The following is a 24851-nucleotide window of genomic DNA, read 5'->3' on the forward strand; positions in this document are numbered from 1 at the left end:
GCTTAAAGTTAGGTAATCTCTTCTCAATTCTCATTACATTTCTCATTTGTTTCTTTAAGAGTTTGTTTGGTGTTCAACTGAATATTTGGCTTGGTTACAATTTTTTGGCTTGGTGAAAAGGTTTTGAAACAAGGTGTTCTGATCCAGGGATCCCAAATTACATTAGCTTTATTTAAATTTTCATATTGCATTAAAATGTACAATTATTATAGTTAAGTCAATTTGTGTCGAATTGATGCAGACTTACCGGCGACCCAAAAACTCATCTCACAGTTTTGGAATACCTTTCGATTTAAAAAAAATCTAGGGACACCGGTTTAAAGATAATAAAAACACTGACAGAAAGTACATTGCATTTTTTAAGTCTTAAATATATATTACAAAAGTTTATAAAAAAAATAAAACTAATATTTCATAAGTTTGTTAATACACCACAAGTTACTATTCATAACACAAAAAAGATATGAATATTTCATACAAATAAAAAACTAATAAAAAAAAGTGACCAAGCTATTCACCTATAACAACTAACAATCTGCATAATACTTGAAATTCAGAAATATAATAAAATAGCATAAGGATGTTATTAGTCCCAAAATGCCTTGTATGAAACCAAATTTGGTGGTCATCTTACCAGCTAGAAGGGGAAGCACCTTTTGACAATTGTCTGCTTCTGAATTGGCGCATTGCGAGAAGAACTTGCGAGCAATATCAACGCTTCGCTGATGCCTTTCCAGCTGAGTTTTCTCCTTATTTGGAGAGGACCCACTACAAAAATTGTGATTAATTACAAGTTCTGCAAAAATTATTATACACAACAAGCACAAATATTATAAATATAATGTTTTTATTAAGATGATATTGATTTGCTAGGCCTATTTGGATTTTATCTTCAAGCTATTAAAAATGTATGATCATAAACTTGAAATCATTAAAACTGATTGTGCAGTGTAAAAAATAACTTTACGGATAATTTGTGGTAAAATAAATTGATTTTTTTACTTGATTAAGCAGAGGATATTTGTTTGAAAAAAAAACACTGGACAAGTGGTGATAAATTATTAGTTTCACAAAACTTTTTAAACTGTAATTGCATATGTGTAGCAGTAGCACCATGAAAATGCCGTTTTTTTTACCAAATCAAAAAAATATTTTTATTATTGATTTGCTCGAGCATTTAGCCATTTGCAGAGAATAAATCACACTCGAGCTGAAAATCATTAACACACTAACCCGTCAAACACGATTAGTGGCGTGACACAGCATTGGTGCAGCCTCTGCATTAGATTTGTCACCGACTGTCGGAAGGTCTTGTACGCGCCGCCATAGCTGCGCACAGAAAGAGAGGAAATCATTAAGACAAGCCAATCACTCCAGGCCACAAACGAGCTGGTTTCAGTTTGATTATTACAGACAGCTTTTCTCCGAACGGATTGCTTGTTAACTGTCTGGCGTGCATAAATTAAGAAACTACTTTGTCGTTTCACATTCATTAGGCATGAATCAATATTGTGTAAACAAGGATCTTGAATGTTGCAGACTGCTAATTATTTGATAATACATGTGTAGTGATAAAGAATGTCAGAAATGCACAATTGATTACATGTCTAGTGATTAGGAATGTCACAAATGCATAAAAATAAACATTCATCTCCAAATTTAAGAAATGTTGTACAAAAATGACCATGGCCTGTTGTTTCTAAATATATAGCATATTTTTAAAATGAAAAACTAAGATAGTGTTATTCTGTTTAAAATCCCGTCTCTTTATAAACATATATATATATATATATGGTATATATATACTATATCTGCAGTTGACAGTCTGTTTAAAATTTACGTTAGACTTAGTGCTTAAAATAGCCTTTGTTAAAACACTAAACGCAAGAGAATCTTAACATTATAAAATATTAATGGATGAAGACTGACCCTTCACATAATTCAGTTAACAAAGCCACATTTTAAACAAAATAATAAGGTGGTAAAAACAGTTTATAAGTTTTCTTTTGATCTTGTTTTGCAAAAATACAAAATACAAAATAGAATCTGGGGCATAATGCTTTGTGTGGCTACTCTGAAAACAAAGCAACTGAATTGTAGTTTTGGAGAAAATTAAGTATCCACTTTTTAAGTATCAATTCTGGGGACATATACTTGGATTTTATTTGATCCATTAATCCACTTAGTATATATATATTGCATTTTGGTTAGGACTTGACTTACAGTTTGTTGAACACAACTAAACCCTGGGATTATTTTGAAAGCGACAAATTTTGAAACTTTGAACAATAAAATATATTGGATACAAAAAAGAGTGTCTATTTTACTGCTTATATAACATCTGTTTTGTATTTTAGTGATGTACAATGAGTGATATGTACATTACATACAAAAAGAAAAGAGATTCTATTTTATTGCTTCTACAACATCTGTTTTATATTATCTCAGTCCAATGTCCAAAGTAGAGGGTACAAGGGTGACAAGTGTTGTTTGCTTTGCAACACAGAACGCCAAATTTGCTCAACAACAGAGTGCTTAAGGTACATAATGTTTTCGCATATTATAAAATACAAAACAAAAAAATACATTTTAATTAGAAGATAGACAGTGCAACATATGTCAAAAACATTAGTTAAACTAAAAATATTTCAACTAACAAAAATTACTAGCTATAACATCCAATAAAGTTGACAAATTTCTCTGTTTTCATTTCAACAATAGCCCATGTTTAAAAATAGAGAAATATGTCAATATTGTAGAATTCAATGGTTGCGTATGGTGTTCCTAGGCTCTAGTTATATTTTGAAAAGAAAAATACAATTACCTTGTGTCCAAGTTTTCTTGGTGGTAAAGATAATGTGTGAGAGCATTTCCGTCGATGACCAGGTTTTGATTGCACAACTTATATCTCTCCAAGTAGCTTCTTTGCCTTTCGTCGATAAACCCAGTGAGACCCCTTACCCCCATCCCACTTTTAACCCACCAAACACAAGAAAACAACACAACAAGGATTTAGACCGAGGCACTTAAGCCTAGATTTTTATTCAGTTCAAAACCGAAAAAAAGAAAAACAAAAAACGATGGTAGTTTGGTACAGAAAAAGTTGTTAATTCAATCTCACCAGAGAAAAGTCAAATAATGTGTAGTTAAATAAATGCTTTGACTTTAAATTATGAAAACATCTAAGGTGTGATATGATTTTTAAAATTATTATTTGGTGTTTAACGAAAGTAAAGCTTCTGTGTAAAATTGCAAAAATATGAGGAACAAAATTTGCTTCTTTGAATTTTGCAAATCAAATAAGTCGACAATACTAACAAGGAAAACATGAAAAGTGGTCGGTAGATGCTAAAAGAAAGTTGGGGCTACTTTTGTTCAAGCCAAGAAAGAGGCCGTCATGCAAAAGTTTTGACTGTAAAATCTAATTGCATTGAAGAAAAAAAACAATCAAATAGCATCATATACCCACTTCAAAAACAAAGAGTAATCAAGAAAAAAAAAAAAACGCATACAGAAATATATTGTGGGGTGACAAATATTTAGCTAGGAAGAAAATAATAAATATATTCTACAACTAGAAGTGCCATATGACTAAGCTAGGCCAGCTAGCATTGAACATGAAAGAAAAGTCAATTTGGAAAAGGATCTATGAAGATTAAATACAACAGTACTATTGTTTGTCAAATTAAAACAAAAGTTTTAGATATTTGATGTAGAGCTACCTTTTGAAATTCACCAAGCCAGGCATTTAAGCGTAACGCAAGAAAGAACAATGTACAGAAACGAAAGAATGCTGAATGAGGTTTTATATCACAAATAACTTATGTGCTCGTATAGTTTTTGACTCTTGAAAAATACAACAGCCATGGTTGCAAGGATAAAACAGCAACACTAGCATGTATATATTTATATAATATGGTATATATATATATTTCAGAAATGACAATGATTGAATGAGACAACTAAAATGGTGCATTAAAATTTACTACAACTTTCAAACAATGTATCCGATCGGTTTTACAAAAAAACACATGCAAGATGAAGTAGGTAAGCCAGTACCTCTTATGTTTTTTTTTACACAACGGTGCGAAAACATTATCTCAAATGCACAAAAAACTTTTTAGGAAAGCTACCGACTCACGTTTTGGACTCAAACACGACAGGGTGATAGACTCCTGAGCCGACACGATTGTGAAGAGTTTGTCCGCTGAGTGCCGTCTTTCCGTCGCTGGAAACGTAAAGCTGAAGATTGTCATTCTCGCTGCCGCTTGTGTTATGCGTGAAGTCCTGACTCTCGATCAATTTGCTCACTACGTCGTTGGCACTAACCCTTGTGTCGCCCATTCGGTTCAACAAAATGGTGGTTCCATGGGGAGGCGGTGGCCTTGGCGGGGGTGGCATTCGGCCCGGTGTTCCTGGAACCCTCGTGGGTGACTTTAGTGAGCCGCTTTCTTGTTCTAATGATACCAGTGAATTTGTCTGGCTGATATTGCTCGGAGTTCGAGAGTGGTGTGAGCTGTAGTCAGAGCGCTTCGAGTGCTGACTTACCGAGCTTTCGTTTCGAGAATGCGCTGTGTGTTTGGTGGCATTGTTTCTTGGCAGACTGCCAAACCCACTGCTGTCACTGTCCATGCGCTTTGGCTCCGGGTCGTGGTTGCCGTTCGGAAGCTGAAATGCAACGTCGCGAACCGTCGGCGTTTTGAAGAGGATGTCTCCTGAAAGAAGCTGCATACCGACAACAATCTTCAAAATCGAATTGTCTAGGCGATTTTTCTCGTCGTAGCCCTCCAAAAGGCAATGTCTCGAAGTCTGCCCGGATCCGGCAAACTCGGCAAGATTTAAATCCACGTATCCGACTTTGCCGGCACTTCTTCCGCCCTTGATTTCTTTCCGAATTGACAGACGCGCAATGCAGGGATCAAGTATTCCCGTGTCCGGGTTGGCGGACATCTTGCAGGTGTACGTGAACTTTGACCTCCACGAAACGCAATGCTCCATAACGGTGCTTCTTGGCGTCGTGTCAACGTACGTGCCTCCATTGCGCAGTCGCACTTTGCAGTATAGAAATCCGTTAATGGAGGCGATTGAGTTGAGCTCGTCGATGTACAAGGACACTTGAAACTTAAACCTCTTTTTAGTCATAACAAGAGGCTTCAAGAAGCTCATAATAGAACTTCACAAGTAGTTGACTATTGCCAGCGAACTATGCTGATGGTCTGCAAATATATTGAACATTAATGTTCTGTTCTCAAATTTAATATATATACACTGTTTACAGACTGACAACATTATAGCAGGAAATTTATTTTTTTTTAAACTACAGCAGCTGACAATACATGCAAAAAATCATGCTTTACTGAGCACATGAGATTTGTGATTGTATCGCAATTAAACCTTTACATATATTGGTAAACAATTCACTAAATCTGGTAGAAAGTTGCCTATAAAAAGCTTTGGTGTTAACCTGCCACAAAATACAGACCGATCAACCCCCACATAAACATACTGATATGATATTGTGGAATATGACAAGCAATGAACTTTAACAAAGGCTATTCAAACTATATTCAAAATTTTATGACGTAGATTGTAGATAGTTAAACATAATGGAGTTATATTAGTTAAGCTGGTATTTCATGATACTCTCCACTAGTATCTTTTACAGTTTACACCAACATACTTTACAAAGCATACACTCAAATTTATAAATAAAATGAAGGGTTAGGGGATGTAGATTTTTTGGCGCTGGTCTTTTTTTTGGCGCAGGTCAAGCGCTGGTCTCCTATCACATTTTATTCCGAGGGTTTATATAGCTAACATTATTTGGTTTAAGGTGAGAGTTAGCATTTTGTGTGGTTCAAGTATTATTATTATGCTTATTCTTACATATTTATTCATTCCTTCCACATAATTTCAACTTTGACAACTGGTTTTGTGAGTGTTAATATAAATATGGTAGGACAAGGGCCAATTTTTTTTAAAATTTTTGTAAACAAATATTGAATTAACATATAAACAGCACACAGCCATGTTACGTGAATGCAACTTTCTAAATATTGCTCCTTTAAAAATATTTAACTGATAAAAGCACGAGTGCTACCTTTGTGCAATTCAATATCTAGACATTATAGTGCTGTATTCTCAAGCGTACAATGTCGAAACATCACCTACACTATAATACTTTAACTGACAAATTTACAAGATTATCAAGGCTCATGGTCTACATCTACACTGTAGTATTACATTAATATCGTAACAAAAAGTACTGTCTAAACAAAAATCAAGGCTAACATTGCAGTTTATTTTGTTGCACAACGGACATTTCTGAACCACTTCGCCACTTTACAATCCATAACGCGTAACGCAAGGTACTTAAGCAGGCTTAAGCCAGAAAGAGAAGAAAGAAAATATTATCGACGTTTGGCGGATGTTTTTTGCCTTTATACAAATCGAGACAATTGACGCCTACACCCAGTTGGAGTACTGTAGCGATTTTTATAAGATCGATAATCGTTGAACAGTTCCGTGTACTGGTTATAGTTATCTTAAAAGTGTATGGGAAACGTGCTTAAAAGTTGTGTGCAAATCTGCAGCAAAAACGTAGGCTATATATTCTACCTACAAAATCGTTTTTCCTGATTTAGGTTACTAACTTATGTCTGTTTTAACCATGACATTGTATCCGGGGTTAATATATCTCAAGACCAAAAGATAAAATCGCTACCGGTAATCTTAGACGACATTATAGTTTGCCACCCATAATTATATGAAGCAAGCATTTTCGTAAGACTTGGCATCAAAATAAGTCAGTTCAATATTATTCTTAGAAATAAAACTAAAGCACAAAATAAGCACACAACTAAAACTTAAGCACTCTCGTTAAAAATAAGCACGCAATGATAACCCTGGTTTGGACTATACAGTAATTCCACACTAACAGGCTACTTGTTTAAAGATTGACCTGTTTCAAAAGGCTCGCTGGGTACTTCTTAAATATGTGACAAATATCCAAAGCAGTATGTTTATACGTCCCGGTTTAGCCGGTAAAGTCCCGATTTTGAGGCCTTGACCCGGTGTCCAGCCCTGTTAATCAATTTATCCCGGTTCTTTCAATTCAAGATTTGCAAAAAAAAATTAAAAATGATTATTTTATAAAGATGGATTATTTTTTTGGATGTTGGTGAGCATATCTTTCATAGAACATATATTTTATGGAACATATATTTTGTTCCCTTAAGGGCCTTAGATTAGTAAATCATAAAACAGGTGTGGTGTCGTCGTATAAGCTCTGTAAGCTCTATACTCCTATCTAGTGGTATCAATATCTCGTAAACAGGACTCGTTTCTAAATTTCGTAGTAGTGTTGTGGGTTGGTATTTCATTAGGCGCTTAAAAAATACTATATTGTAATCAATTTATATTGTACCTATTACGTAATTATGCTTAGTTTTTACCCAAATTGTAACCGTTAGCAACTCCGCATCAGTAAAGTCCTGGTAAAAAGGATGGGAATTTTCGGCCATAGGCCTAGCTGTTTTGTGCTAGCAAAATAACCTTAAACTGACAAACCAAAGTGTCAAAATTACCCTATTTATGATGACGCGATTACTTAGACAAACCACTCTTAAAAATAAGGTCCTGAAAAGTACCCTATGACAAAATATCAAACAAACCGCAACACCGTCTAGTTGGTAAGTTATATTATATTCTTTTACATTAAGTTTATTTGCAGTTTTCGAAATGAGTCCCGGATTGGCATTTCTAAAAAATGGCAAGCTTACTCAGGTCACGGCTCATCTATAGATCTCACAAACCTTATGGCGGCGCACCTGGCGAGCGAAGCAAGTTCAAGTTTGTTTGGTTATGCCGGCATTTTTTTAAAAAGGTTTGTATTTTCTAGGTGTTATAGATGCGTTATCCTTAAATCACGCTGGGCTAAATGAGCTAAGCCAAAAAAGAAAGTAAGAATTATTTCAAATCATATGTGTTATATTATTTTAATAATATGTTTTATAATGTGTTTATGTTTTATATTTTACGATATTTTTCCCAGTGGCATGCGGCGCACCTGACAACGTTCCTTAGCGCCCTAGTACGCCGCGGTTAAGAAGCGCTGATGAAAAGAATTTATATTTTTATTCTTTTGCAAACGATTATTGTGCTTATTCATCTGTGACCGCAGCGCGTTCATGCGTACGAAACGTTCATCGTTTTCCAAAATTAACAAAACAGAAAAGTTTGAAGGTAAATCAACACAACTTTAAGATTAAATTTTATGGAAATCGAACTGTTTTGGGTAATTGCTGGAGACATATTCGGCTAACCAATAAAAACATACGAGCAACAGGTAGAACTTATAGCGACCAGTTAACCATATTCAACGCAAGATAATAATGCAAAACATACACTTTCTTTGTTTCGTTGTTTGTCATACAATTTCATATCAGCTGCATTTAGTGTTTTAGGATTAGTGGTAAATAACATTTTGGGTGCTGGTCTAGAATCCTACCACAACGAACATTATTTGGGTTAGGGTGGGGAAAGTATTATTATTATTAAATAATGGGCGCTCTTTCACTTAACATGTGAAAAGTTATGAAAAAACAAAACAAAATAATGCCGCATACCACAACGCATATTGTTTGGGTTAGGGTGCGGGTTTGGGTGAGGGTGGGTCAAGTAATATTATGTTTATTATTAATAATAACTTGACCCACCCTCAACCAAACGCTAACCCTAACCCAAACAATATGCGTTGTGGTATGCGGCATTTAAAGAAAGTTTTTTTTTTATTAATTTTCACGTACATAAGTGAAAGAGTGCCAAATAATGAATTTAATGATACTTGATCCCATATGTCGAACTTCAGCAGTTATGAAATTTTTGATTGAATATTAAAAGCATAGCCTGATTGATATTGACTACAACCATGGCTGTTTTTGAAGAGTATGCCTCGTAGTTTATACCGTGAAACAATTAGCAAGAAAGTTTAAAAATTAGGTGGTAATATAGCTGAATATTAATATTTATAAAAATAAATATTAATATTTTTTCGCTAAAAGTGTGATTGCTAAAAAGATATAACCAATATAAGGATTGTGTAGAAATTTGAACTCTGTATCATCAAAACTTTCGGAGATATTGCTCAAAACCAATCCAGCTCGCCAACTTCGCCCAGGATCCACCCACACCCCAAACGCACATCCTGACCAAATATTCTGCTTTGATTTAATAATTGTGGTACGATTCTAGATCAGCGCCACTTTTTGTTCTAAATTGCGTTTTGCTTACTTAATATCGCAACATTAAAAAGCGTTTTTATTGAAATTTAAGGTGTCCAGGTTTTATGTGGATTTTTCAAAATATGTCCTTGTAAACCAACCGGAACATATCTTATAATTAGAACCCTGACAAGGTTAGTGCACTTGTATATGCCGTCGATATAAGGTTGTAGGAGCGCAAAAACAATGTCGTCACGATGGATGGCGCTGCTACAACAACGCCAGGCCAATCTATCCAAGGAGAATGTCACCTGCCAGAAGTGCCTGCAGAAAGGACACTGGACTTACGAGTGCAAAAACCCGCGCAAGTACGTCCATCGCACCTCAAGGACAAGCGAGCTGAAAAAGAAAGTCAAACAGGTTCAGAAACGAAGTTTGAAGAATGACGCGGTTGATAAAAAAAAGCGAAAACGCTTGACGTCGTCTTCCGATTCCTCCTCCTCATCTAGTTCGGATTCCAACTCATCTTCCAGCGGACATTCATCGGGGTCGGAGGACTCGGACTCTGATTCTAGTTCATCTTCGTCTAGTTCAAGTTCGTCAGTAAAAAAGAAATCCAGTTCTGATTCTTCCCATTCAAGTTCTAGCGATTCTAATCCAGATACCTAGTTTTTACTGGCAATTGATTTATTTGAGATGTTTAGTTTACATGGAAACTATGTCAATTTTAAATTTATCCTTTTAAATGATTTAATTTTTGGTGTTTTGATTTTACAGAAACTAAAATAAGTGCAATTCCAAATAGAAACCAGAGAATTTTTTGCCATAACAAAAGCTTTGTTTATAGAAGCTTTCAGATTCTGTGAGTTTATTTTAGAAAATATTTTTCTGTATACCTGCCATATTTTCCAGGCAATCAGTTAATTTTCTTAAATTGTTTGAACAACCTTTCATTTTTGTTTGTTTTAAAGTGACAATTGTATGTGTGTGTTAGTAATGTGTAATTTTTATATTGCAACAAATCACATTACTCCTTGCATTCATAGTGTATCGTTACTTGCGAAAGAAACAATGTTAAATGACTTAAAGCACTGCACAATCTGCCTTCTTTTGTATTTTATTTAGTCTTCCATTGAACAAAATAGGTGTTTGCGGTAAAATTTTTTCACTAGTGCTTTGTTTTGAGAAATGCCAGGTAACCCTCCGGCCTTCGTGAAAGCGAGACACTACCTGAGAAACCAACTGCCGCAGAAGTTCGCCTACTGCTCCAAGGAAGCGTTTGTCTACGGAACCTGTGTGAGCAAGTGGGACAACGTGAGAAAGGGCGACTGCGAGAAAGAATTCCAATCGCTTAAGCTGTGCGTCGAAAAAGCACCAACGAAATAATTTTACTGAGACAATGGATAAAACCAGTGCGGCCTCGCTTTTGCAGGAAACCTTTATCGGGTACTCGTTCTTCAGTTTAGTTCATGCCCTGGGTCCCATGGTCTGGTTCTATCCGCTGAATGAGTTGGACATCACTGGTTATGAAGCATTCGTTGCTGTTATATTTTCGCCAATTCTGTTCACCTGTGGAAAGACAATGAACAAAATCATTGGCAGTCATGGGGCAGTGCACCTCTTTTTGGTCTTGATGCTTGGTAAGGTTTTTTTTGGTCTATACTCATAGCTGTTTAATGCTTACATTTTTTTGTTAGTTCTCCTCCGTAATATTTAATCGTGGTTCTTTGTGATAGAATATATATAGCAAACGCTAATATAGTAAATTCTTTTAGTGCAATTGTTGTAGGGTAGTATGGGGTAACCTATTTAGTGCTGTGTGGCACATAAATTGCACAACATTCTATGTGTGCCTCTAAAAAACAGTTATTTAATTTTAATTTTGGCATATATACCAAATATGATAAGCACAAAAAATGAGTTGCCAAATGACCTTTGAGTGGCTGTTACAATGCCATAGCAGTAAGTTATTGTATATCTGACAACTGTTTTTGGTCATAATACAATTAAAAGACCAATAACATTGCCAATCAATGGCGTGTAAAATAAAGGGAATAATTGTACAAAAAAATGAAATGTTGTTTTGAACTTTTGATTCTATATTTTATAATTAATTGAAATTCTAATAAAGGCGACACTATATTTTCAAGCAGGTGGCGTGTGTCTCAGGCACCTTGGACATGGTTGTAACTAAAGTTAGACGGAGAAGGGTTCTATAGATATATAATATATATAGAAGAAAAGTAAAGTCCTCTACCCAGAACTTTAAGATTTTTTCCCATTCCATTATTTTGGTTACAGGTGGTTGTGCCTCATTTCATTGTCCGACCACTCTTTCTCGTCTCGTTGCGCTTTCTGTTGGAGTCGCGGCCGCTTTTCTGGTGCAGGCTGCCACCTGGTGGAACAGCGATGAGGTTGAACGCAAGCTGACCTTCTGGGGTCACACACTTGGCTTCTTTGCCCTTCTTGCTTCCAGAATTTGGTAAGATTTGAAATTTATGTACTGAACTAACTAAGCAGGGGTTCTTCTTTTTTCCCCGTATTAGCCATTTTTGTCCAGGTCAAAGTCCCATTACCCAAAATCTTATTTTATTGATTTTGCTATTTTACCAAACTAAAAATATAAAACAGCGTTATTCAACAAATTATAGCTCGCTTGTCTAAACACTAACTCAAAATGCACACTTATAGCTACTGTATACTACTCTGAACAACTCCACTAGAAGAATACCTTCAAAATTAAACACCAACAACAAACTGATTATGAAAAATTACCCACCTGCTATCCTGAAATTACTCACATGTGGTTAATTACCCATAGGTTAAGAACCGCTGAACTGAAGAGATTAAACCAGGGGTTGTTAAACTTTTTTTCACTGCCCCTAGACTTTTTTTCCTTGCGTGGACCACTTTAGGCAAGAAAATTTCAAAAAAGTAACACATAAATTGTCATCACAATACAAATAGACTTCATTAATCTGTTGATTTTTGTCCAAAATATGTGAAAGTGAAATCAAGTCTAAATACAGTCAGTGCAAAACCGTTTTATTTTTAATCAAACTGTTTTCTTTTCTTTTTAAAAAATTTATTACTTTTTAAATATACACTAATATTTCAATGAGGCCTTCATGTTCCCCTTAAAATATTTCATGAACCCCCAAGAAGACCCCAGTGAACCCCTGTATTAGCCGTACTGAACTAAATAGCCATTTGATGTACGTATTAAACTAAATAGACATTTGACGTATGGAACTAACTTAAAAAAAACTTAACTAAATAGTCATTTAATTTTTTTTAGCGTTCATTTTTTGATTTATTTTTTCGTACAAAATTGAGTTGTGCTTTCCTAATTGAAAATGTGGTGCATCAAACCATTCTCTTGTTTTGTTCGCTGGTCCTCTTGCCTTCAAAGATTTTGGAAGTTTTTACTGCTTGTCTATATACCCAATACCAATCTTTCTTAAACTCATAATCAATTCTAAATATATATATATATCTTTGCATTTTACAGTGATGAAAGATGCTATCGTTTAACATAGTACTACCAGCAGACCATGTGTCAAATTTGTTGTTTATTTTTGTGTGATTGCACATTACTACAAAGAATTTTTTTTAGTGTAGTCAATTCATAATTTGTTACTTTATAAAAATCAATCTCAATTAGAATAGTTTTTTTAGGGTTATGAAGAAACCGCTATTTCTACACTATTTCCTATGTCCCAATGTTGACTGCATGAAGTAAATTGGAACATTGTTGCTTATACCTTTTTGATGCCCACAAATGACCTTTTTTTAAATTAGCAAAAGACTTAAATTAAAAATTATATATATATCTATAAAATAAAAATCTAACAAAATAGTTAATCTGACAATGTTGCCACGCTTTTTGTAATGTAAAACTAATCACAAGGCAATCAAGTTATTTTTTTTTATAAATATAGCAATTGTGCTTTTCTTTTTTCCCTTTTGTCACGTTGTCGTTTGATGCCATTCGCTAGTTGTTGCTTTTGCATCTGACATCTGGAGGTGTTTTATGATTTTAGACCTATACGCTATCCTACTCTTTTTAATTTTATATATTTTACTTTTTAACCACCCATATTGGCATTTTTACATGTTTGTTTTTTGTACAGAAACTGATGATGCCTTATAGACGTAATATATATATTTCTGTAAGATTTTAAGTAATGATTTTATGTTTTATCTGTTTTAACAAATAAACAGTCTTAAAATGTTTGGATACGAAGACAAGAATCTTTCATTTACATTTTATTGTCCGCGGGAGATCCTTACTTTCTAAAGTGTTTCAGCTTATAGCAATTACATTTACATTTAGGTACGTTTCTATATCGCCAATGTGGAGTGATCATATCACCAACAAGACGCTCGTTACGTTGCTTGCTGTAGCGGTCGGAATCAAGATGCTACACGTTCACAAGTTTGTTCAAGCAAAGAAGCTGACGCCTGAAGAAAAGGAAAAGAAAGTCAAGTCGAATATCGGGTATATGCATAAATGCATTAGAAATAGACCGATATATACTGTATATATATCAGTTGACCGATAATATCGGAGGATATTAACTGTTAAAGTGTGTTGTATTTTGTTATAAAAATTAACACTTTTTGTTAGTTTTGTTGCATTTTTTGTTTTGTTTTTCATCATGCAAAGTTAATATGCAAAAGAAAAGTTTAATTTTAGGTAGATAAGCTGAAATGTTATTTTGGATGTTTATTTTAAGTAATTAAAGTTTTGACTATATTTCAGGTATATAAAAACGTTTCTTAGCAGGGCCCTAACTTACAGTTAGGAAAGTTGGCAACTTTAACATGCTAAGTTCTTTAAACTGTTGCTAGCAGGCATTATAATAATCGAAATAGCTTATCTAGAAACTATTTCTTTAAATAACTGATATAAAATTAACTTGACGTGTTTGTTTCACATCAGAACGGCTGGAGAAATGATCATCAGCTTGGGTTATGGAGCCACATTTTTCATGTTGCACGCCATATTCGGTGAAGTTTCAATCGTATCCCGCTTCACTGTCAAGGGATTCCCTGACACTGGTCCTATGCCAAACCCTTGGAGGTATATATATCCTGTGGTTGTGTTGCTTCGTAAACGGTTGTATTAATGTACCAATGTGTTAACAATACAGCATACTTCATTGTAACATTATCTGTTTGCTTACAATGTTTCTTTATTGGTGTGAACAGTCAAACAACATGTCATTTTATTATGTCCTATGCCCAACCCTTGGAGGTATGTCCTGTGGCTGTATAGATTTGTAGATGGTTGTAGGTATCTCCCTAGTTCTTACAATAATCTTAATTAAAGCAATACCTGTCATACATTCTTGTTTAAACACGGACAAACAACTTGCAATTATTTGACTTTGTATAAACTGTCCAACTTTCACTTCTGCCGTGTTTTTGTCTGCATAGAAAGAAATAACATCGCTTTGTATAAAAATGTTGCAAATTTAAAAAAAAAATAATATATGTTTATCTTGAAGACTGATTAGGTTCAGGCAGCGTGGAAAAGTTGGTTTAATTTGCATTATCCTAATATAATGCTCTTTTTTTCCATAGTGCTTTCATTACGTAGTAGTATCAGACTGAGTTTCTGCTAGGGGTGCTCGGTGCACCCTAAACTCGGCATCCATTAACCCTATATTAATAATACTTGAAAACATTTTTGTCATCCCTCTAATTGGGTAACGTGCCCCCCCCCCCTCTACAGTTATTGCATATTGACACACAGTAATATTATACATCTGTAGATATCATATGAACAAGTCGCAAACATTTAAATATTAGCAGAGTTGCATTTGAAATCGAAAAATTGCAGTTTTTTTATTAGTTTTACCTTTTAATCATAAAAAGTTATAGCATATAAATCATACGCGAAAAGTCTTCATAAATGTGTTAAACTCTGCTCACTTAATTCACATATTTTATTGTGCTTTTTAGTGGCTTGATACTGGTGATGCTAACTGTTGGAATCCTTATCGCAATGATGACTGAGGTTGCTCGTAAACCGTGGTGGTCACTCTGTGGCTTTGCGTCGGCGATAGGTCTCATGTTTCTTGATCGTTGGATGGCTTACTCGGCAGGTAGAGACTGTTCTATAACTTCAAAAAAAAAGAAAAAGGAGTAGCATTGGCATTAAATATTTAAGACTGAACTTTTTCTCTTTTGAAATTTTTTATCAAGTTGAACTTCAATTGCTTCATAACTTTAAGTTTATTTTATTGCACGTCAAACAGAGGTGTAATGTTTGGGAGCGAGCCTCCATCTAAATCATACTCTTCATAAAACGTTTTGTCCCTGACAGCAATCTTTTTGTGTTTTTGTTCATATAAGGTTTCAACAAAATGAATGCGATAGAAAAAGAGGCGAGATAAAACACTTGTTAGAAGTTACGATTTAGCAGGAAGGCAATTGTTTTATAGACTTTATTATAAAAACAAACTTAGAAATCGTCGGTAATGTATTTTCAAACTTACTACGGTATATAACGAAGCGCGCACATAACAGTAAGCAATTCAACAAATCATTGTCAACACCAGTTCCAAACAGGAGAGTTACAGAGTCGTTTTGCAAGGAAATTAAAAGTTTTGAGGAAATCCAAGATGTTATTTCTTCCCAATAGCTTTCAATATGAAAAAAATTATAAAATATGTGCGAAATAGTTTCAGGGGCATTTTGACAGAAAACACATTGGTCGGAGTCGGTTTTCCCGTGTAATGCTTCGTTGACAACTATATTATTTGCCAGGCTGCTTCCTGGCCCTCTATATCGCCTCCGTGTGGCCGACAATCTGCGAAAACCTCATCAACACCCGAAACCCGGGAAAGTCCCTCGTGATGGCCCACGTCATCTACGTTTCGGGCCTGTTTGGAATGGTCTGGTGCACCGCCTACAACTTTGTGCCGTTTGGCGGAGAGCTGGCACGCGAACGCACCTACGTCATAGTCGGTGGGTCGTCATGACGTCATTTAACAAAAAAGTGAAATTATTTGTGACGTCATTTTTTGTGTTTTCAGCCGTCATGATGGTCCTAATCTCGCTTTCGGCAACCAGCAACTACACACTCACAAAAAGCCTTCAGGTCCGTCTCAGTCTTCCTGAGAAGTGGTTCTACGTCAAACCCGAACCTGGTCACGTGCCCGCTACCGACCAAGGCTTTCCTCGACTTGTTCAAAAACTTCTCTTCGGCTTTGCTGTGATTGGCTTGCTCGGTTTTCGCTACAGAGAACTCACGCCCAAGTACAACGACATACGCGCGAACGGTAAACTCAGCTTATACTGTGTTATCTTAATCCAGTGGTTTCCAAACTTTTTTATTCCGTGGCCCAAATTTTATTCATAAAACAGTCCACGGCCCACCATGTGCCGTAAACCGTTTCTTGTACGATATTTAGACCATTTTCCAAATAAGACTTATCGCCCTGGCTAATATTTAAAGCGAATTTTAATCTAACAGTAACTGAATAATCCTATTTTAGATTTAAATCAAATTGAATATATTTTTCAACAGACTGAATTTCGAAAGTGCACCGCCGTGTTAACTGCTCAGCGAAAAAAACATAATTAAGACTATACCCATACCCACTGACCGAGGCGTCAACGTTTTTCGTAAAAAAATACTTTTATTTTGGAAATGCGATAATGTATAAGTTGGCGAAACTTTTTCAATGGGCGTTGTAGGGTAAGCATCAAATTATATAGTTGATATATTTTCAAAAATAGCTCTATGGCCCACTGAAAATTGTCTCGTGGCCCACAGTTTGGGAACCATTGTCTTAATCCATAGAGCGCTCAACGTGCCCTTATATGTGAGGTTGCATGTATTAACTAAATGAGCAAGCATTGGCGTATGGTTGTTTCTAGACTCGCTCCTTTCTGATGCTGTGTAGCTCAGTTGGTAGGGCGACGGTCCAGGTATGGCCTTAATTCGTGAGTTCGAACCTCACCGAAGGCTGGTTTAACAAACATAATGCAGCAGGCAACGGTGCTATGGTTGTTTGCAGGCTAGTTGTTTTTCTAGCCTCCTTGCTTACATTATTGATTGACAGATTCGGTTATTCCAGACTTTTGCTTGGTTAAGGAAATAGATGGCGGGCCGGTCGAATTAACTCTGCAAGCGGGTTCGACCCGCTGGCTTTAGTTTGGTGCCCCCTAGCAAGTGTATATTAACGTTTCAGTTTATTATGGCAAGGGACCACACCAGAGATCGACCGCTATCACTTTTTTGGACCGATACCGATACCGATTTTTTTATATACCTAAGAAATGTTGAACTATTATTTTGCATATTAACTTGGCCTGATGCTGAAACCCAATTTTTTTTAAATTGAAAAAATGGTGAAGTTGTTTGTTATACAGGAAAAATTGTATCATATTTTCGTACTAAAATATCGGCCAAAGTATTTTTACCGATACCGATATATCGGTAGAAACCAAGTATCGGCCGATATTATCGGTAAACCGATATATCGGTATATCTCTAGACCACAACCGACGCAAAATTGACCGCAGCTCTATTCTAATCTATACACATCCGCAGGCAACGAAACAGTTCGCAACAAGGAATTTTCAGCGCTTATCTGGGCTTACCACTTCGGTTACGATAACAGAGGTTGGCCGAGCCTGGAGAGAGCAGCAAAACTGCTCAACGATACTGGCGCTGACGTCATAACCCTGTTAGAAAGTGACGCTTCAAAGCCGTACCTGGGTAAGTTGTGGGTTACAATGAATAGTTTATGTAAAATGTGAATCGTCTTTATCTGTTATAATTACAGGGGGCAGCTGACTCGATGTACCTAACGGTCTTTCGCTGCCCCCTGGGAACTCAGAACCATAATTTTCGTAGTTGTGTGTTTCTATTATTGTTTATTTTTGCGTTCGATGTTTCGAATAAATACATCTATCTAAAATCTATCTACATGAACTTATACCACAGTAACATGTGTAACTTATTCAAATAGAATATGAAACAATAATGTTGTATAAAACAAGTAAATGCAATAATGATAATGATAATAATAAACTTATTAGCATAGTAAGCAACTGTAACTGAAAGACCAACAAGTTATAATACAAAGGCTGGAGCTCCTTACTGCTTGAAGTACAAACACAAAGTAAAGGACAAACTAAGATTAAAGTCACATGAGCCCAAAACATGAATTAAACCGCATGAGAGATAGGAAAACATAGAAAACTTAATAGAAAACAAAAAAACAAACAACTTACATAACTTTAAGCCGAATTTTTTTTTAATTCAAATGTGAAAATTTATACGTGTGTTACCTAGCGACTATTAAAAAAGGCTATTAGTTTGTTTTCAAAAGAAGTTAATGTTAAAAAAACAGTACGTTATTTTTTCCTGTTGCCCCAGACAAATAAAATTGGGCTAAGGGCTGTAAAGTGCTAACCAGTTATTTTAAACATATCATTTTGTCATAAACTTAATCCCTGTCAAGTGATTTGTAAAATATAATAATTTAAGTCTTTTGAAAAATTAACAGATCAAGTCGCAATTCAAGCCATAACTAAAGAAAGTCAAATTCGAACGAATTTAATAACATAAAAAAAAAAATTGTTAAAATTTTTCTGATAAAATCAGTAAACTTATCTGATAAAATGAGCAATAACTCAATTAAATAATAGCGAAAATGTAACGTAAAGCAGGCAAGTTGCTTTATGTGCAAAATATAAATAGGCCAATTTTATGAAAAAAATTTTTCATGAAAACACCGCATTTCAACCAAAGTCAGTGGGACAAAAGGCTTCTGTCAAGTCAAGTCATTTTATCGTCATTTAGAAACAGTGACTTAGGTGCACTTTAAGTCAAGTCACTGACTTAAGCCATTGTTGACTTGAGCTAACAGTAGTACTATCTGTTTTGCTAAATAAAGTCCAAATTTCTTAAAAGGTTTTCCTTCCTGATTTTGTTGAAGTCGAAGTATTATTTTGTAGGTAACAACGACCTTGGGATGTGGCTCGGTGAAAGACTTGGAATGCATGTCGACTTCGGACCTTCAACAAGAGACCACACTTGGGGTAAGGAAATACTGATCCTGCTTGTAAAGTTGGCGATATCTTAAATGATTAGGGATGCTCAAAGTAGAATATCGAATCCAATTCTGCCATTTATTTCGGGTAATTGGAACCGATATAATTTAATGTTTTACCGCGGATTGTTGCGCCTAATTGCACAAACGCGTGTGGTAAGTTGGCCTGTCGCCGCGGCGACCAATTTATAGTGCTTGCTTTAAATGCAACCTCGTAGTGCAGTGTCAGCGTTTTTTCGGGCGACCAATTACCGCGTCTCGCGTTAACGTTCGTCTAATAATCAAGTGTCAATCAAGCGTTATTGGGTGAGCGGCTAACGTGTAATGTCTGGTGTGGAGTTTGCAATTTCCCTAAATGGGTTAAGTTGCAAAAGTAACATAGCGTTGCAAAACGCGCAGGCCGTCCACAAAATGCGCTATGGGGTTACTTAAGGTCAACTTTAGGCCAATATTCAGGAAAGTTATGCAGTTATGCAAAACGTAATTGTCAAGATTTCGTTATGTCAATAATAACTTTGTATTCTTTGCAGTACATCATTTGACTGCATAACAGATCATGTTAGTCAAAAAAGAAGCAATAAGACTTAACAATGCTTTCAAAATCAGGACCGAATTGCTTAAGACTTCTGTGTGCAGTGTTACATTTTCTCACTATTGGCAAAAATATAAGTTTTGGACACAACCTGGACAGTTGACATATTACAGTTTACAGAACGGCTTCAGATGACAGTTGTTAAGATGTTAAACATATGAGAGAGTTTTTTTATTATAATGTACACATGCTAGAAAATTGTTTGGGCGATTTATTGCTGTGATTGTGGGCTCTGTAGGGTAGATTAAGATTAATCCCTTCCCCAAACAAAATCTAGGTTAAATAATTTAATAAAAATATACTAGGATTCGCTATTCTGGATTCGTTATTCTAGATTCGAAACCTATTATTCTAGAATACCTTGGGATTCTACTTTGAACATCCCTATAAATGATTGATATGATACTAAAGCCTTTATCGTTGGTCAAAAGGCAGCTTCAGAAGGGCTAGATCACATTTGCTGAATAAATATATTTGTGTGTGTGTGTCGTCACTTATAAAAGGTGAGACGCAATTCTTATCATTCTGAATCACTTAGAGCATTAACATTTAGTGTTGATGACACAAGTGCTTGTGTAAACGTCTTTATCAAGATGATGTTGATTTACTCGACCTTTTGGGCTTTGACATTCGTTATCAAGTTTTTACTATTTTTATTAGACTAATAAACAGAGATAAGTTTGAAAAAGGGGTTTATGTGGTGTGGCCCACTAAACTTAGCTCTGATAAAAAAACATGTTACATAGAAATCTTCATTATATGAGTGGTAATCTGTAACTTTAACTGGTTGCTGTTGAAGTAATGTCGCGCATTCAGCACAAATCTAAAAGTAGGTCCATTATGCACGAATCTCCAATGTTGCTTCATGATTAATCTTAGAGCCAAAAACGAATAAATCGACACCATCTTGATGAAGACGTTTACATAAGCAGTTGTGTCAAGACTTTTGATGCTGGTACAAGTTCGTATCGAAACGTCTGTATTAAGATGATGTCAGTTACTCAACCCTTTTTTGCTTTAAGATTCATTATTATCAAACCTAAATGTTCCCATTTATATTCAAGGCAACCTTCTACTGTCCAAGCACCCTATTATTAAGTCACAACACCATCTCCTACCATCGCCACATGGCGAGCTGGCACCTGCCATAAGCGCCACTGTCAATGTCAGTGGCAACCTGGTCGACTTCGTTGTCACTCACATGGGAAACGACAGGTGATATAACCCTATAGAAATATGAAACCGATGAGATGCTTAAACTGAAATTTGTAACTTTTTGAATAATGAAATACTTCAATTGTAAAATTGTTTTTTTTCCGGTAAAGTGTTTTACAATTCATTTAATGCATTTATTTTTAAATTGGACATAGGGATGTCCGATAATTTCGGATCGGAACCGATACCCGATACCAAAGTGGTAGTATCGATATCGTCCGATACTAGGTTGGTATTCCTGCCTACCCGACACGAAATTAATATAGAATTACATCCTTACTTTGCGATCCACTGATTCCATACCAAATGACGTCATTGCTACTACCAACGACCAAAATAGGTAATATTGAAATTCAAGCCTTTTACAGGTTAATAGAACAAATATGCTTTAGGGTTAAGAAGTTAGGTTACCTCCAATTGTTTACCTGCTATAATTTTCAAAAAAATTGTCTTTCAAGTTTATATCGCTGCTTTGAAAAGTAAATGATGGCTAAAATATATGCAATAATTTGGCATCTGACCGTGGAACCGCACTAGTATCAGATAAGAACCGATACTACCACTTGGCATCGGGTATCGGCTGCGACCCTATACTATCAAACATCCCTAATCTAAAAAAATAATTTAAAGCTTTGAAAATTCCAAAATAAAATAACCAAAAATAACGGTAGTAAATGTTCAGGGATAACTTGGACCGCAAGCTCCAGGCTCAAACTTTGTCGGATTTATGCGACCGAGCTGAAAACCCGGTCGTATTCCTCGGTTATGTAACTTCCGCCCCGGGAAGCCGCGATTACAAGAAGCTGGTCACAAGTGGACGCATGAAGGACATTGACTCGGGCGACCGAGACCGCTGGTGCGAGTACATTATGTACAGGGGACTCACTAGGTGAGTAGATATCGAGTAGTCACTTTTTACGGGTACTCTGTATATGTGGAAATTGTTTTGTTAAGCGGGTGAATTTGACTTCCAAGGTTGCCTAAATGTCGTTTAAAAAGGGCTACTTATTTCTGTGTATTTAGATTGGGATACGCGCGGATATCACACGGAGGATTGAGTGACACTGAACTTCAAATGGGAAAGTGGAGAATTCCAGATAAGGGTAAGCATTATTGTTTTTTACTAAAATAATTATACTCGCGAATATTTTATCTTATTTAATTACTTCGTCACGAGCACTTCCCCGACTCACAGGCGTTCTTGCATGATCTTTCACGAACTCACTCACCTTATTCCACTAAATATTTTGTTGTTTACTCACCCAATTTTTATCTCAAGATTCTTTAAACATTACTCATGCAGTCCATCACGAACTCCATCACGCTAAATCACGAACTTATTACGAGCTCAATTACACATTCATCACGAGCTCAATCACGCACTTTATCACGAGCACACTCATGCACTATATCACGAGATAAATCACGCACTTTATTCATAAGCTCAATCACGCAATCCATCACGAGCTAAATCATGAACTTCATCACGAGCTCAATCACGCGCTTCATCACGAGCTCAATTACGCACTTTATCACAAGCATGAAGTACTTAAATTATTTTATGTGACCTTACTCATTCACCAGCTTATGCACGAACTTATTTACTAGCTAACTTCAATATTTCCTCACAAGCTATCTCACGCACACAGTTAACTTAATAACCTAATCACGATCACGCACTCACTCACGAGCTCAGTCACGCACTCATTTACTAACTAAATAACTAATTTACTTATGCACTCACTTAATCACGAGCTCATTCACGCACTGAATAATATTGTCACATGCGCGTTTATGAAAATACTCACAATTTAACTCACGAATTAAGCTTAACAAGACTAGGACCGACTCTAACCTCGATTACTGACGGATCATTCACCAACATAGTCGGAATCTCGTTATTAACAACATTTAGACCGTTTTTTTGCTTATCAGTTAGACAGTCCCTCCGGCTAGCATTTATATATTGAAGCTTTTATATTGAAATAAAACAACTCTCCAAAGGTGACAAAGGCTTCAAAGATAACGACAGAATGACAAGCAAAAGTGAAGATGTTCCCGAATCCGTTCGTTTCAACAAGGTTTTCGGGTCTCTACATCACGGCCACTGGTACGGCCAGACTCACAACTTTCACATGGACACCCCGAAGTATTTCCTCCCTTAATTTAAACAGCCTTTATGTGATGTTACTTTGTTGTTGCCTAAACTAAGGTTTGAGATCTAAATTTTAAAGCGCCGCTTGTTTTTGAAAGAACAAACTTCAACCCCTGTACAACCGAAGTATTTCCATTAACAAAACAGCCTTTACGCGATATTACTTAGTTGTTAGTCGAACTAAGGTTTAAGATCAAAATTGTAAGGCCTCCTTGTAGAAATATTGACGCATTTTAAGTAAACTTCCAAAATACGAACTTGCATCATCTTCAGCTAATGCGACACATTCTTAATCAAGATGATACAAGCTCGTATCGAAACGTCTTAATCAAGATGATGTCGATCTACTCGACCTTTTTTAGCTTTGCAATTCATTATCAAGCTATATTCCAGATCCGTGCGTAGTGTATCCAACCGTTAGTGTTAGTCGAACTAAGATTTGAAAAAACAATTTTTAAGGCCGTTTGTTAATTAGTATGGCACATTAACTGATGATGAAGCAAGCCCGTATCGAAACGTCTTGATTAAAGTGACGTCGATCTACTCGACCTTTTTGGCTTTGTAATTCATTATCAAGCTATATTACAGATCCGTGCGTAGTGTACCCAACCAGTAGTACTGTTTCTCAATCGCGCACGCAATTGCCAAAAAGTGCACAACATCGTTTGTATGACCAACACGTTGTACTTGATAAATACAACCAACAAAACACAAATACCCGTGCCTTGATTGTGATGTTGTGTTTTTGGTTCATGCGTGTCATTATATTCAGAACTATTATTTTGTTCACCAGTTATTTCGCACACGTTTGTTTTCTTTAGTTGTTATTTTGTTAAGATGACCGTTTTGTTTATGTACAAAGTATAGAATAAGTGGACACATATTTTACTATGCATGGCCCGGTATTACCAAGAAATTGATAAGTGTTTTTTTTAACGTTCTCTTCCGTGATAAAACTGAGCACACCACCAGTTTAAAAAATATAAAAGTCTGAAAAATTCCCTAACTTCCTAAACAGTACTCATACAAACTACTAACCGTACACAGGCTTTTAAAAGGTTAAATATTGTTAAAACTCCAGCAATAAATATTAATTTTATTAAGCGGGTCCCTCAAAACACTGTTTCTCAGCGTTTTTTGCGGTGACCGAACTACCACGCTGTGCTATAACAGCTAAGCTTTGGCGACCCAATTCCAATGATTGAATTTTTGTAAACGAAAATATATATTATGACATTGGCATGATAAAAAATGCAAAAAAATTCGTAAAATGACATGGTTGACATTTGTTAAAACATTTTTGGTACCATTTTAAACCAATCTAGAGGGCGTGGCCGCAAAAAATTTTCAGGGGGAATACCCCTGGACCCCCCAATATTTCGGCTCGCTACGCTTGCCTGCGGTCTATGTTGCCCTTAACAAAAAAGTCGCCCCCTTGCCCTGAAATCGCTCCGGCGTCCCTGGACACAAGTTTGGATCGCGAAATACTATTGTAAAACTTTGTTATGTTCTCCAGTTTAAAATCCACTAGAGTAATAGACCATTTGTGGCTCTGGTCTAGAATCCTACCACAACGCACATTATTTGGGTTG

The 24851-nt window shown here is 35.8% G+C and overlaps 4 protein-coding genes across 4 annotated transcripts in view; 2 read left to right on the plus strand and 2 right to left on the minus strand.

Moving 5' to 3' along the window:
- LOC146135214 (single-strand DNA endonuclease ASTE1-like) overlaps positions 1 to 2967 on the minus strand; it is a 43024-nt gene extending 40057 nt beyond the window's left edge. The window contains exons 1-3 of the mRNA XM_083395708.1: positions 2825 to 2967; positions 1234 to 1329; positions 635 to 768 (exon numbers count right to left, since the gene is read on the minus strand). Coding sequence (XP_083251834.1) covers positions 635 to 768; positions 1234 to 1329; positions 2825 to 2967 — 373 coding nt within the window. The remainder of the gene's footprint in view (positions 1 to 634; positions 769 to 1233; positions 1330 to 2824) is intronic.
- A 50-nt stretch (positions 2968 to 3017) lies between these two features.
- Positions 3018 to 6340, minus strand: LOC146135215 (early estrogen-induced gene 1 protein-like). The gene has a single exon (XM_083395077.1). It carries the CDS (start codon positions 5164 to 5166, stop codon positions 4138 to 4140), a length of 1029 nt encoding a protein of 342 aa, XP_083251203.1. The 5' UTR covers positions 5167 to 6340; the 3' UTR covers positions 3018 to 4137.
- Positions 6341 to 8875: 2535 nt separating this feature from the next.
- LOC146135216 (uncharacterized) lies at positions 8876 to 10346 on the plus strand. Its single transcript, XM_083395098.1, has one exon. It carries the CDS (start codon positions 9468 to 9470, stop codon positions 9888 to 9890), a length of 423 nt encoding a protein of 140 aa, XP_083251224.1. The 5' UTR covers positions 8876 to 9467; the 3' UTR covers positions 9891 to 10346.
- A 261-nt stretch (positions 10347 to 10607) lies between these two features.
- Positions 10608 to 23667, plus strand: LOC146135217 (PGAP2-interacting protein-like). Its single transcript, XM_083395097.1, has 13 exons — positions 10608 to 10861; positions 11523 to 11703; positions 13558 to 13710; positions 14167 to 14307; positions 15192 to 15334; positions 15999 to 16199; positions 16268 to 16513; positions 17791 to 17958; positions 19203 to 19286; positions 20954 to 21104; positions 21787 to 21993; positions 22128 to 22207; positions 23109 to 23667. The coding sequence occupies exons 1-13, from the start codon at positions 10621 to 10623 to the stop codon at positions 23267 to 23269; spliced, it is 2157 nt and encodes a 718-aa protein (XP_083251223.1). The 5' UTR covers positions 10608 to 10620; the 3' UTR covers positions 23270 to 23667.
- The last annotated feature ends 1184 nt before the right edge of the window (positions 23668 to 24851 follow it).

The sequence above is a fragment of the Ascidiella aspersa genome, chromosome 8 (assembly GCF_963924565.1).
Source record: "Ascidiella aspersa chromosome 8, kaAscAspe10.2, whole genome shotgun sequence".
Classification (NCBI taxonomy): Eukaryota; Metazoa; Chordata; class Ascidiacea; order Phlebobranchia; family Ascidiidae; genus Ascidiella; species Ascidiella aspersa.

Excerpts from the sequence above, each read along its gene's own strand:
- LOC146135215 (XM_083395077.1), bottom strand. The coding sequence starts at position 5,166 with ATGAGCTTCTTGAAGCCTCTTGTTATGACTAAAAAGAGGTTTAAGTTT.
- LOC146135216 (XM_083395098.1), top strand. The coding sequence starts at position 9,468 with ATGTCGTCACGATGGATGGCGCTGCTACAACAACGCCAGGCCAATCTA.
- LOC146135217 (XM_083395097.1), top strand. The coding sequence starts at position 10,621 with ATGGATAAAACCAGTGCGGCCTCGCTTTTGCAGGAAACCTTTATCGGG. Across the intron at positions 10,862-11,522 it reads CTTTTTGGTCTTGATGCTTG|GTGGTTGTGCCTCATTTCAT; the intron begins GTAAGGTTTTTT and ends TTTTGGTTACAG. Across the intron at positions 21,994-22,127 it reads ATGTACAGGGGACTCACTAG|ATTGGGATACGCGCGGATAT; the intron begins GTGAGTAGATAT and ends CTGTGTATTTAG.